The sequence below is a fragment of the Carcharodon carcharias genome, chromosome 28, assembly GCF_017639515.1.
Source record: "Carcharodon carcharias isolate sCarCar2 chromosome 28, sCarCar2.pri, whole genome shotgun sequence".
Classification (NCBI taxonomy): Eukaryota; Metazoa; Chordata; class Chondrichthyes; order Lamniformes; family Lamnidae; genus Carcharodon; species Carcharodon carcharias.
This window is the reverse complement of record NC_054494.1, coordinates 32,372,031-32,384,756: the sequence shown is the minus strand read 5'-3', so window position 1 is coordinate 32,384,756 and position 12,726 is coordinate 32,372,031. Positions and strand designations below refer to the sequence as shown.

Below are 12,726 nucleotides of genomic sequence, written 5' to 3'. Positions count from 1 at the left end.
CCTAGTGTAACCGAATGCTGCAGGATAAGCCCATTATTGGAAGGCATTACTGCAGTATTGCTTTAGAAGTTTGATTTCTGCAATGTTTCTTTCGTTACCAATTTATTCATTACTAATCATAAATACTGTGCTGGCTTTAACAGTGCTACTTTGATTGTTACAACCCCCCACCCCCCCCACCCCCGAGCATTTTTCACCAGGGACCTGTATAAATGACTCTACCATTTAACTCTGAGATTAGGCTGTAAAATTCCTCTCAATTAAAATTAAGTTTACACACTTGTAAAAACGCAAATGAATTATTAAATGCACATTGAACCAGAAGTCACCCAGCATTGTATCTGAAAGAACCTATGGCAGTAACTGAAAAATGTGAACAACCTCAAGTTTCAAAATACGTGTAGTTAACCTTATAACATACATGTACCATGTGAGATGGTAGAATATGGGTCAACACACATCAGAACAAAATACATCTGTTTGCAAATTGTGCTTTAATTAGGATTACACAAGTTGAAGTAACTACGCCAAAATGTCATCAGATCATCGTACAACCTTATCAATGACAGTTGTAAAGTGTTAATATACCTTGATCATTAAAACTGAGCCACTAGATTTTAAAAACAAAATAATGCTTGTAAATAATGAACAAAACAAAAACAGAATTACCTGGAAAAACTCAGCAGGTCTGGCAGCATCGGCGGAGAAGAAAAGAGTTGACGTTTCGAGTCCTCATGACCCTTCGACAGAACTTGAGTTCGAGTCCAGGAAAGAGCTGAAATATAAGCTGGTTTAAGGTGTGTGTGTGGGGGGCGGAGAGATAGAGAGACAGAGAGGTGGAGGGGGTTGGTGTGGTTGTAGCGACAAACAAGCAGTGATAGAAGCAGAATATCAAAAGATGTCAACAACAATAGTACAATAGAACACATAGGTGTTAAAGATAAAGTTGGTGATATTATCTAAACGAATGTGCTAATTAAGAATGGATGGTAGGGCACGCAAGGTATAGCTCTAGTGGGTTTTTTTTTTTTTATTTTATATAATGGAAATAGGTGGGAAAAGGAAAATCTTTATAATTTATTGGGAAAAAAAAGAGAAGGGGGAAACAGAAAGGGGGTGGGGATGGGGGAGGGGACTCACGACCTAAAGTTGTTGAATTCAATATTCAGTCCGGAAGGCTGTAAAGTCCCTAGTCGGAAGATGAGGTGTTGTTCCTCCAGTTTGCGTTGGGCTTCACTGGAACAATGCAGCAAGCCAAGGACAGACATGTGGGCAAGAGAGCAGGGTGGAGTGTTAAAATGGCAAGCGACAGGGAGGTTTGGGTCATTCTTGCGGACAGACCGCAGGTGTTCTGCAAAGCGGTCGCCCAGTTTACGTTTGGTCTCTCCAATGTAGAGGAGACCACATTGGGAGCAACGAATGCAGTAGACTAAGTTGGGGGAAATGCAAGTGAAATGCTGCTTCACTTGAAAGGAGTGTTTGGGTCCTTGGACGGTGAGGAGAGAGGAAGTGAAGGGGCAGGTGTTGCATCTTTTGCGTGGGCAAGGGGTTGTGCCATAGGAGGGGGTTGAGGAGTAGGGGGTGATGGAGGAGTGGACCAGGGTGTCCCGGAGGGAGCGATCCCTACGGAATGCCGATAAGGGGGGTGAAGGGAAGATGTGTTTGGTAGTGGCATCATGCTGGAGTTGGCGGAAATGGCGGAGGATGATCCTTTGAATGCGGAGGCTGGTGGGGTGATAAGTGAGGACAAGGGGGACCCTATCATGTTTCTGGGAGGGAGGAGAAGGAGTGAGGGCGGATGCGCGGGAGATGGGCCGGACACGGTTGAGGGCCCTGTCAACGACCGTGGGTGGAAAACCTCGGTTAAGGAAGAAGGAGGACATGTCAGAGGAACTGTTTTTGAATGTAGCATCATCGGAACAGATGCGACGGAGGCGAAGGAACTGAGAGAATGGGATGGAGTCCTTACAGGAAGTGGGGTGTGAGGAGCTGTAGTCGAGATAGCTGTGGGTGTCGGTGGGTTTGTAATGGATATTGGTGGACAGTCTATCACCAGAGATTGAGACAGAGAGGTCAAGGAAGGGAAGGGAAGTGTCAGAGATGGACCACGTGAAAATGATGGAGGGGTGGAGATTGGAAGCAAAATTAATAAATTTTTCCAAGTCCTGACGAGAGCATGAAGCAGCACCGAAATAATCATCGATGTACCGGAGAAAGAGTTGTGGAAGGGGGCCGGAGTAGGACTGCAACAAGGAATGTTCCACATACCCCATAAAGAGACAGGCATAGCTGGGGCCCATGCGGGTACCCATAGCCACACCTTTTATTTGGAGGAAGTGAGAGGAGTTGAAGGAGAAATTGTTCAGCGTGAGAACAAGTTCAGCCAGACGGAGGAGAGTAGTGGTGGATGGGGATTGTTCGGGCCTCTGTTCGAGGAAGAAGCTAAGGGCCCTCAGACCATCCTGGTGGGGGATGGAGGTGTAGAGGGATTGGACGTCCATGGTGAAGAGGAAGCGGTAGGGGCCAGGGAACTGGAAATTGTTGATGTGACGTAAGGTGTCAGAGGAATCACGGATGTAGGTGGGAAGGGACTGGACAAGGGGAGAGAGAAGGGAGTCAAGATAACGAGAAATGAGTTCTGTGGGGCAGGAGCAAGCTGAGACGATCGGTCTACCGGGGCAGTTCTGTTTGTGGATTTTGGGTAGGAGATAGAAGCGGGCCGTCCGAGGTTGGGCAACTATCAGGTTGGAAGCTGAGGGAGGGAGATCCCCAGAGGAGATGAGGTCAGTGACAGTCCTGGAAACAATGGCTTGATGTTCAGTGGTGGGGTCATGGTCCAGGGAGAGGTAGGAGGAAGTGTCTGCGAGTTGACGCTCAGCCTCCGCGTGGTAGAGGTCAGTGCGCCAGACAACAACAGCACCACCCTTGTCAGCGGGTTTGATGACAATGTCAGGGTTGGACCTGAGAGAATGGAGTGCAGTAAGTTCAGAGAGAGACAGGTTAGAATGGGTGAGAGGAGCAGAGAAATTGAGACGACTAATGTCGCGCCGACAGTTCTCAATGAAAAGATCGAGAGAAGGTAAGAATCCAGAGGGAGGGGTCCAGGTGGAGGGAGAATATTGAAGATGGGTAAAAGGATCCGTTGAACTGGGAGAGGACTCCTGCCCAAAGAAGTGAGCCCGGAGACGAAGACGGCGGAAGAAGAGTTCAGTATCATGCCGAGCCCGAAATTCATTGAGGTGAGGGCGTAAGGGTATGAAACTAAGTCCTTTGCTGAGCACTGAACGTTCAGCATCGGAAAGGGGAAGGTCAGGGGGTATAGTGAATACACGGCTGGGGCTGGGATTGGAAGATGGGGTGGGGACGGAGGGACAGGCAGGGGTGGAGGGTCTTAGATGGGTGTTGGTGTCGATGAGTTGTTGGAGCTTGCGTTCCTTAGCACTTGAGAGAAAGAGAAAAAGTTTCTTGTTGAGGCGTCGGATGAGCCGAAGGATAAAATGAAACTGGGGGCACGCGCAGCTTTGAAAAAGGGTACGGCGGTGCTGCTGGAGGGAGAGGTCGAGTGTGTTCATATGGCGGCGCATGGCACTGAGAGTGGATTTCAGAATGTGACGGGAACAGCAGTCCGAGAAACGTTTTATGTCCCGGAGATACCTGTAATCCTGGGTGGGTTCGAAACATGAGGGGTGGAATTTCAGTTGAAATCCATGTGGGGTAAGTCGGAGACGGAGACAGTCACTGAGAAAGGAGATATGGCTGTGAAAGCGGGTTTTAGTAAACACCTTGTCAAACACTAGGAGAGAAATGGAAAGCAATGAAGGTGAACAAGGCAACAGAGAAATCCGGAAATCTTGTCGCAGAGAGGAACAGAACTTCTTCAAGGAGGTAGGCATTTCTTGAAGAGCAGTGGCAGTCAATTAAACACAGAGATAAAAACAAAAAAACTGCGGATGCTGGAAATCCAAAACAAAAACAGAATTACCTGGAAAAACTCAGCAGGTCTGGCAGCATCGGCGGAGAAGAAAAGAGTTGACGTTTCGAGTCCTCATGACCCTTCGACAGAACTTGAGTTCGAGTCCAGGAAAGAGCTGAAATATAAGCTGGTTTAAGGTGTGTGTGTGGGGGGCGGAGAGATAGAGAGACAGAGAGGTGGAGGGGGTTGGTGTGGTTGTAGCGACAAACAAGCAGTGAATAATGGTTTAGAGCGCAGAATTTGCTTCTTATCAGCTTTATTTCCAGAATGAGAATAATCTATTTCATATAAACTTAAGCTTTCAGCCTAAAAGTTATGCTACATGATATTGCAATGCCAATATTCAACACATGCCTATGAAATTATTTTGTTGTCATGATAATGGGCTATTAACCCACTCATTTTAAGTAGGGCACCATGTTCATTTCAAAGGGAAGCTGGATGTCATGTAAATACAATGAAAATTATATAGCCTAATATAATTCATAAATTTTGACTTTTATTCTCTCTGGCTGAGGTGGCCAGGCAGGATAATCTGAAAATAATACTTGGAATGAGTCTGGAGGGCAGAGAACATTGTTTTGGTAAAGAAAGAGGAGACAACAGTGTGTCTGAGTGATGCGAAGAGATAATGTACAGGGCATGAGGAAGGAGCACATAAATAAAAATAAAAGAATCAAATTGAATCAACTTTATTAGCAAAATATAAAAGTGATTAATGTGTGAGACTGGCCTCCTTACTCCCCAACATTAGGGAATATAATACTGATCAAATTCAAATCCCCCTCTAATTGGTTAATGACCTGTTCCATAATGGCTTGGTAAAAGTGCTGAAGTTTGAACTAACATAACTTTACTTTGTTCTTTTTGCAGTGATGATGATCTAACCTCAGAATGGAGTGTGTACATAGAATATTTATTTTTATACAGTTTTTTGCAATTATAAAAGTTATCTTTTTTAAAAAATGATTGCATATTTTAATAAATTCACATTTTGTATAGATTGTATTAAATTCCGTGTTGTCTGCCACTGTCCTTGCACCTGTGTGTATTCATCTACTAATTTTGTTGCATAATACAGCAGTATTATTTGCATGATATTTGTGCAGAATATAAAAAGCCACTGTTGCATTGTAACTTATAGTATTATATGGATTGGGCAATACTTCGTTGCAGACTTGGTTATTTTAAGTCAATTCCCCGGGCCACCAGTTGCAAAATGTATGTAGCCCTGCCATGGCTTTATTGTCTCTCTTTGCTTATATAATACTTGTTGCACAAGTGTGCATAAACCCTAGTGCCTTAAGTGCCAGCAAAACAATCCAACTACTTTATCACAAGTTGCTGCTAATGGAAATTGAGAAGGGACAGCTGCATTCAGTAAGCACCAAAAAATCTAAAAAGAACTTTTAACTTGTTAAATTCTTGAATATGTGTTGATGCCAAATATCTGAACCTGTATCAGATAATCACAGATTGTGCCCAGGAGCAACAATAAAAATGCCACACTGTGGCCTTGGCATTTTCACACTAGGTATGGTTAACGACCAAGAAAAACAAAGTTACACAAACCCGAGTGCTACTCTAAATCCATAACTATGGCAACTCTCGGTAGGAGTTGCATGGTGAGGTTTTAGGCGATGAAACTACGGGTGATATGGCTCCTGACAGACACCAATCTCCTATCACTAAAGTCGATTTTTTAATAGTTTGGATACTGAAAGGTGTCAATGAAGACTTTTACCCTCTGATAGGTTCAATAAAATTAAGGCTTTCTGTTTGTTTTGAACTATAATGATAAAGAGAAATTTCATTAACACTGTTTACAGCTTTTTAGATTTAATATATTAAATCTAAACTTTTTTTATATATATATATATATATATAACCAATTTTTGGGCTGCAAAGCCTGTGTTACCAAAGGTATTTTACTTCAGCTTCCATAGAATCATAATACGCCACTCTCCACATAAATGAATCCCCACATCCCTTGTACCATTCTAGTAAATCTCATCTGCAGCCTCTCGAATGTCTCAACATTCTTCCTAAAATGTGATGCCCAGAATCGGGCACAATACTCAAGCTGGGCCCTTAGTCATGTTTTATAAAGGTTCAGCATAATTTCCTTGTTCTTGTGCCCAATGCCTCTATTAATAAAGCCAAGGATCCTGTATGCCTTTCCTTGTAACTACTTTTTCTCCAGAAATTACCATTGGCGATATTAGCATAAAATAAATGTATTTGTATTGCATTTCTTTGCAATTTTATCACAAACATTAGCAAGTTTATTTTAATTTATTTCAATGCAGGTTACGCCTGTGGTAAGCTGCAGACATTGGAATGTTAATCTGTTAATGTGCACTAAAGCCATTTCCAGGCTAATGGTTAGTTTTGGAGTACTTCCTTCTGAAACTCATATTTGCTTTGCCGCATTATCTGATCCCAGGTCCCTTCAGTGCCCTCTGCAAAATAACATGGCCTGTAAGTTTAATTCTAGTTGTTATCCTGTAAATACAGTAAAGACCTGACAGGACAGACTACGCAATTGGGTCAGCAGAAAGCTGAAACTTTGTAGATTTTTTCTACATAAAGTACACAATTCAACAAAGTGCACGAGTCAGGATTTGTCACCGGGCAGTTTCTAAACTTGTGTGCATGTTTCTAGACCTGGTACCGCATGTGCTATGTGTGTGCTCATGAGTGCCACCTGAAGCAATGAGTTCTGAATTGATGTATTTACCACTGCCAGGGCCAGACACCATGGCTTAATGCTAAAAAGTAATGAAGTTGGCCAACACTGGGAATGATTTGAAATGGCTGCAGAGAAACCTTCCATGACTCCTCGTCAAAAAATATTTGACACAAAAAATATTGGAGGGACGGAGTGCTGAAAGTTTTCTAGTTTCAGAAGGTCACTTCTACTCTAGAGCAGCAGCTTGTGTGCTGTGGTCGCTGAGATCTCTGGATTGAGCCACATTCTTCATCACACTTCCAGGTGGTGCGTGAAAAGCAGCAAAATGTGTGTGCGCGCATTTTGACTGTGGAACTGAGGGGTCTTTTTTTAATCCGAACGTGGGCCTCGTTCTTTCAGTACGAGCAGGATCGATCTGTTGAGCAGTTTTATATATTTTTATATATTTGGTGGATCACTAACTAAAGGCTAGAATCACTGTGCATTTTTATTTTCTCTTCCTTCTGTAAGAGTAACAAATAAACACACTGCCACGAATGAAATGATTCCTTTTAACAGATGTAATTTAGGGAACTGACCAGAACTGCTGGCAGTTTTCATCATTAATTTTTGAATGGTGATGTATCAGTTAGTTCATTTGAGTAAATAATTAGTATCATCACCTTTCTTTGAATAAAAACATGATTTGTTGCTTTCCCTGCATTTTTGGATGAATTTTTTGGGGGGAGGGAGAGAATAATTTATTATCCACCCCAGATTTTAGTTCTGTAAAAGACCCCATAATCTGTTTTTCAAATAATTGCATTTAAGTTTAAAAAAGGTCAGGTTTTTTTTTAACTTTATTTACAAATCAAGACCTTCATCTATCAGGCTGACACCAGAGTTTGATTTCATATATATCCAGGGCACAGTAATCAATGCAAAAATCCTTTTTCTAAGGGGCTATAGGACAAATGATGCTGTTCATACCAACCTTACAATGGAAGCAATCAGTGTATGTTGCTGCATAGCCCCGTACTTTAAACAAAGTACAACTGGTCTACAGAACAAAGGTTTTAATTTTTAATGGCCTATGAAGAACATATTTTGAATCCACTACTGCATGCTTAATACTTATGAAAATTAGTTATTTTTAACAGGCAAGATCTATCTGGCACATGCCTTTTTGATATAGCTGTGTGAGGCATCCAGTCATTCCTATTTAATTGACAATTTTAGTTTTTCTAAGTCATTGCAGTGTTATATAAAATATAGTCATTAAATTCCATTTTGCAGTAATTCCATGTAAAACCATAATCATAGAGTGATACAGCACAGAAGGAGGCCATTCAGCCCATGTGCCTGTACTGGCTCTTTGATAGAGCTAATCAGCATAACTTCCACCAACCAAACACTTTAACAACTAGCGCTGTAGTCTGAGCTCTCTCCATGAACCTGTTCTAGTGAGTCGGTTGGTTGAATTTTACACTTGCAAGGTATATATATATATCTATATATATATATATATAATTTTACTGCACTTGAAAACTAAAAAAAAGTTTAAATTGTTGTAAAAATTACTATTTCAGTTTTTGTAATAAATGAATCTCAAGAAGCAGTGACTTCTGATAATGTACCGTCTCTTTATCCAACACATTTTCATAACTTTGTAGAATGCTTTCACATTCTGAAAAAGATTTTTTTTAACCTTCTTCTATTGCTCCAAATATCATTTGGGAGTTCCCAATCAACAACTTTATTGTTACAGGAGTCATTATTTAGAATTGGGGATAGAATCTTCATCATGGCTGCAGAAATTATCTGGGCTATGCCTTCATTTTTAATGACCAGTTTTAATTGCAACATATAATTTTGCATTTATGATGCTTAACTTATTTTAAAGCTTTTGATTTTAATTAAAAATATTTGTTGAAGCGTATCCATTAGCATTAACAATTTAAAAAAATTACAAAAATTTTATATTGAGATTCGTTTTTGTAGCATAAGATGTATGATACTATAAAATACTTGTAAATGAACTTGTATTATATTTTTTGAGTTTATTATGTGAAGGAGATCAGTGAGTATGACTCCAATTTCCAGTTTATTTTTTGAATGTTAACATTGTTTGCTGACGCATTCTATTTGCAGAATGTTCACATTTACTAATGGCATGTAATATCTTTGACTGTATGTATCACCTTTTTAAGAAACCCGTTTTTTCAAAAACACTGATATCATTTTGTCTGATGTAACTTGCTGTGCCTGTGCCTTTAGTGCAGGTAACTTTCCTGCTTTGTGTGGGATTCTACAGCTGATCTGAAAGCATCATTTATTTTCCCCTGCAAAACTGTAAAGGATTTTTTGCTTCTACAGTGGATAATCTGTGGCTTAAGACAGCATTTGGCTTCTCTGTTTTGTCTCTGTTATATCTGCTGTACAGAATATAAAATTTTCAAAGTGAAATTCTGCTTTGTCGTTTGTTTATTGAAAAAGATAAACAGAGATAGGTGTAGGTCCTTCGTTGGCTTTGCAAGCACAGTTTGCAGACCTACAGCCTTTCATTCCCTGGGAGTGAGACTCAATGGGCAGAATCTTATGCTCTTGGTGGTGAGCTTGGAGGTGGGAAGGGCATGTAATCGGGCAGGACGGTGGCATACCAGAATCCCAATCCCTCAAGGAGATTGAAGCACTCTTCCGCGCGCGTGAGCGTTGTGCGCGCTCTCCCGGCTCGCATTCCCCTCCCTGCCCGCACAGGCAGCGCTCAGCACTGTCGCTCGCGTATCACGCTGGGCGGGTCATGATTGGCCCGACTGCAGGCAGCGGTCAGCTTCCCGACTGCCCCTGCTGATCCCCCACGCCAAGGGCAAAAATTCTGCCCTAGGTGCTTACCCTCAAAATTTGCCCGTGTTTGTGCTGTTTGTCAGGAAGAGAAAACTGGCACTGAAATCTTCAAATTGAGGAAGAAATGACCAGTGTCCTCTCAGTGGAAATTTGCAATTGGAATTTCTGACCTTATGAGGATCATATGAATCTGAAAGAAAGTGACAAATTACTAAATTTATTTTGCACCATCATTGGCAGCATTGCAGGCATTGATTAAAAACAAGACGATAACCGATTGGTCTTAGAAAAAGAAAGACTTGCATTCCTATAGCACCTTTCACAACCTCAGGCCTCCCCAAAGCGTTTTGCAGCCAACGCAATATTTTAAAAGTGCAGTCACTGTTGTAGGAAATGGGGCAAGCTCCCACAAACAACAATGTTATAATGACCAGGTGTGTGTTTGTGACGTTGATTGAGAAATAAATATTTGCCAGGACCCCATGGATAGCTCCCACTGCTCTTCTTTGAAATAGTGTTGTGGGCTACAGTGCATCAATTTAATATTAAACTTAGTGCAGTATATCTTCTCCCTACACTTCTCACTGTCTCAAAATCAAGATTCCTGAATCATGGAATATGCAACCTAATATTGTCCCCTCTTCTATATCATTGACTCCCAGGACCTCAAGGGTGTGAAAACTTTTTCCTCTCTGTCTTTCCTCCATTTACCAATTACCAAGTTTAAACCCCTAGCCTTGTGTCAACTGAGTTTCTTTTTTTAACTTTGCTGACTGCGCTGATTCAGTTTAGATGGTTAACTCTGGGAGAGGGGTGGGGGAGCCAACCAAGTTTTATGGGAACTCAGAATTTTTACAGCCAATTTCAAGGCTCTCTCTGAGAAAAGGTCAAATTTTCTTATAAAATTTCAAAGCCAGTAATGATTACAATATGGGAATAACATCCCACCATTGCTGGTACATAACTCACAGTTCACTCACATAATCTGTTTTATCAGAAAATCTAAAGCGCCAATTCATTTAAACGTATGTCAGATACTCCCTCGCTCCACATTGACAAGTAATCCCTATGAGACTGTCTCTGTCTCTTGGAGTGGAGGAAGGAAGCTGTAGACTTGTCAGAAAAATTGAGATAAATGTAAAAAAGAAACTGATGTGCTCAGACTTAAAAGAGTCTGAAAAAACTTGCAAGTTCCATAATGGGTATTTAATATGACACTGACTGTCCTTGCAGTGAATTGCTCAATATTTTATATTTGGTGAGAAGGATGTAAACATTCATGCTAACTCAGGAAAAGAATTAAACTGCTGAATTTTGTCAAGTCGATCTTCAAAAATTGAATGCTGAAAAACAATGGGTACATTTCCTAGCAGTTGAAATAGGGACCAGACTATATAATGATGATGCATGTTTACAGGTACAGGATACTGTCATAGGTTGAAGTATTTTAACTTCCAAAGATTGTTCTCTCTAAATAAGAAGGGCTTGTTGAGGCAATTTTGAAAGCTGTTCCTTCTAATTAATCATTTAAAACTTTGTTCCAGCAAGCTTTCTGTAATTGTTACTGGTAAGTGTGCACAAAGCTTCACTGACAGGAAAATTTATTTTTACATAAAGTAGTTACAATCTGGAACACACTGCCTGAAAGGATGGTGGAAGCAGATTCAATAATAACTTATGAAAGGGAATTGGATATATATATATATATATATATATATGAAGAAACAATTGCTAGATTGTGGTAAAGAGCAGGGCCATGGGACTAAGTGGTTCACTGCATGTCCTCTGCTGTGACTTGTAGTATGATTGTGGTTGAGTGCAGTCAGAAAGAACACTAATTCTACAGTGAGGAGTTCAATATTGTCCTACCTGATATCACCGTCATTGCTTCTTGTCAAAATTTCCCATAATTTGCTTGTGATGACACAAGCCCATATTTCTGTTGATGTTGGTTCTGAAGCAAATTGGACACATTTCAGTTTACAAATGATATAGTAAAAGTGACATCCAAGGAACCGCAATCTTTGAATTCTTCAGCAGGCTTAGCTGCTTGAGAACAATGTTTTGTCCCCATCTTCTCCTCATAGTCCTCATGGCAAACTTTGCAGACAACAGAAAATATCTGCAGATTTTTGGGATATGTATTTCATGTAGATATCCACAGGCATTCCTGAAATTTTGAATAAGTAGGGACTGTAGAGGAGCAAAGAGACTTGGGGTCCAAGTACTCAAATCATTAAAACCAGTGGACAGGTACACAAAGCAAACAAAAAGGCCCATGGAATGTTGTCCTTTCTCTCAAAGAGCATTGGGATACACAGGAAAGGAAGTTATGCCTCACTTGTGCAAAGCCTTAATCAGATCCTCTATAAGAATAATAATAATAAGTTGGGAAGCCGACCGCCACCCACGATCGTGGCCGGAAGGTGATTTCAAGCTGGTGGGCCAATTAAGGCCGGCCCAGCGTAAAACACAAGCGGCAGCACTGTCTGTGCCGGGGGTGGGGCATGTGTGCAAGTGCGCACTTGAAAATCTTCCTGAGGCCCAGAGCTGCCTCAGGGAGATGAAGAGTTTTCAAAAATAATAATAAAAGATTTGAAAAATGTTATAAAACGTCCCCTCGTGTGACCCTGTCAAATGAGTTAGGGACAGGTTATAAGGGAAATTTTTCAAAAATTATTTTATTTTGATTTGCTTTTGGAAACCTCATCCCGCCCGTGGATGAGGTGTCCAAAAAAGTGCAAAGGCCACATGACCTTGTTACCTGCCCGTCAACCGTAAGGTTGGACGGCCAGCGAAAAGTTTAAGTTAATTGATACTTTAACGGCCTTAACAGGCCTTTTAGTTGTTGGCGGGAGCGCTGCCGACTCCCACGCGCGCCCGCCAACCGACCTATCACGCAACCAGGGATGCTTGCCCGATGTCATCGCGCGTCATTTCACACTCGAGCGGGTCGGGCACGCGCCCACCTGCCAAGGTGAAAATTTTGCCCACTGTGTTCGGTTTTGGGCAATGCACTTCAGAAAGGGTATAATGTACTGGCCTTAGAGGGGGTGCAGTGTAGACTGCAGATGTTGATAACGTAGCTAAGGAGAAACTATTTCCTCTGTTGGCGGGAATCAAGGGGGCATCATCTTTGGAACTGAGCCAGTCCATTCAAGAGCAAGATTCAGAAACACTTCTTTGACAAAAGGATTAGTAGAAGTTTGGAACTTCCTCCATCAAAAGGCTGTGAAAG

The 12,726-nt window shown here is 41.4% G+C and overlaps 1 protein-coding gene across 15 annotated transcripts in view; it reads left to right on the top strand.

Moving 5' to 3' along the window:
* Window positions 1–9,110, top strand: part of col13a1 (collagen, type XIII, alpha 1) — a 239,574-nt gene extending 230,464 nt beyond the window's left edge. For all 15 annotated transcript variants that reach the window (XM_041176321.1, XM_041176332.1, XM_041176335.1 and 12 more), the window contains one exon: window positions 4,847–9,110. In XM_041176321.1, coding sequence (XP_041032255.1) covers window positions 4,847–4,849 — 3 coding nt within the window. In that variant the 3' untranslated portion in view covers window positions 4,850–9,110. The remainder of the gene's footprint in view (window positions 1–4,846) is intronic.
* The last annotated feature ends 3,616 nt before the right edge of the window (window positions 9,111–12,726 follow it).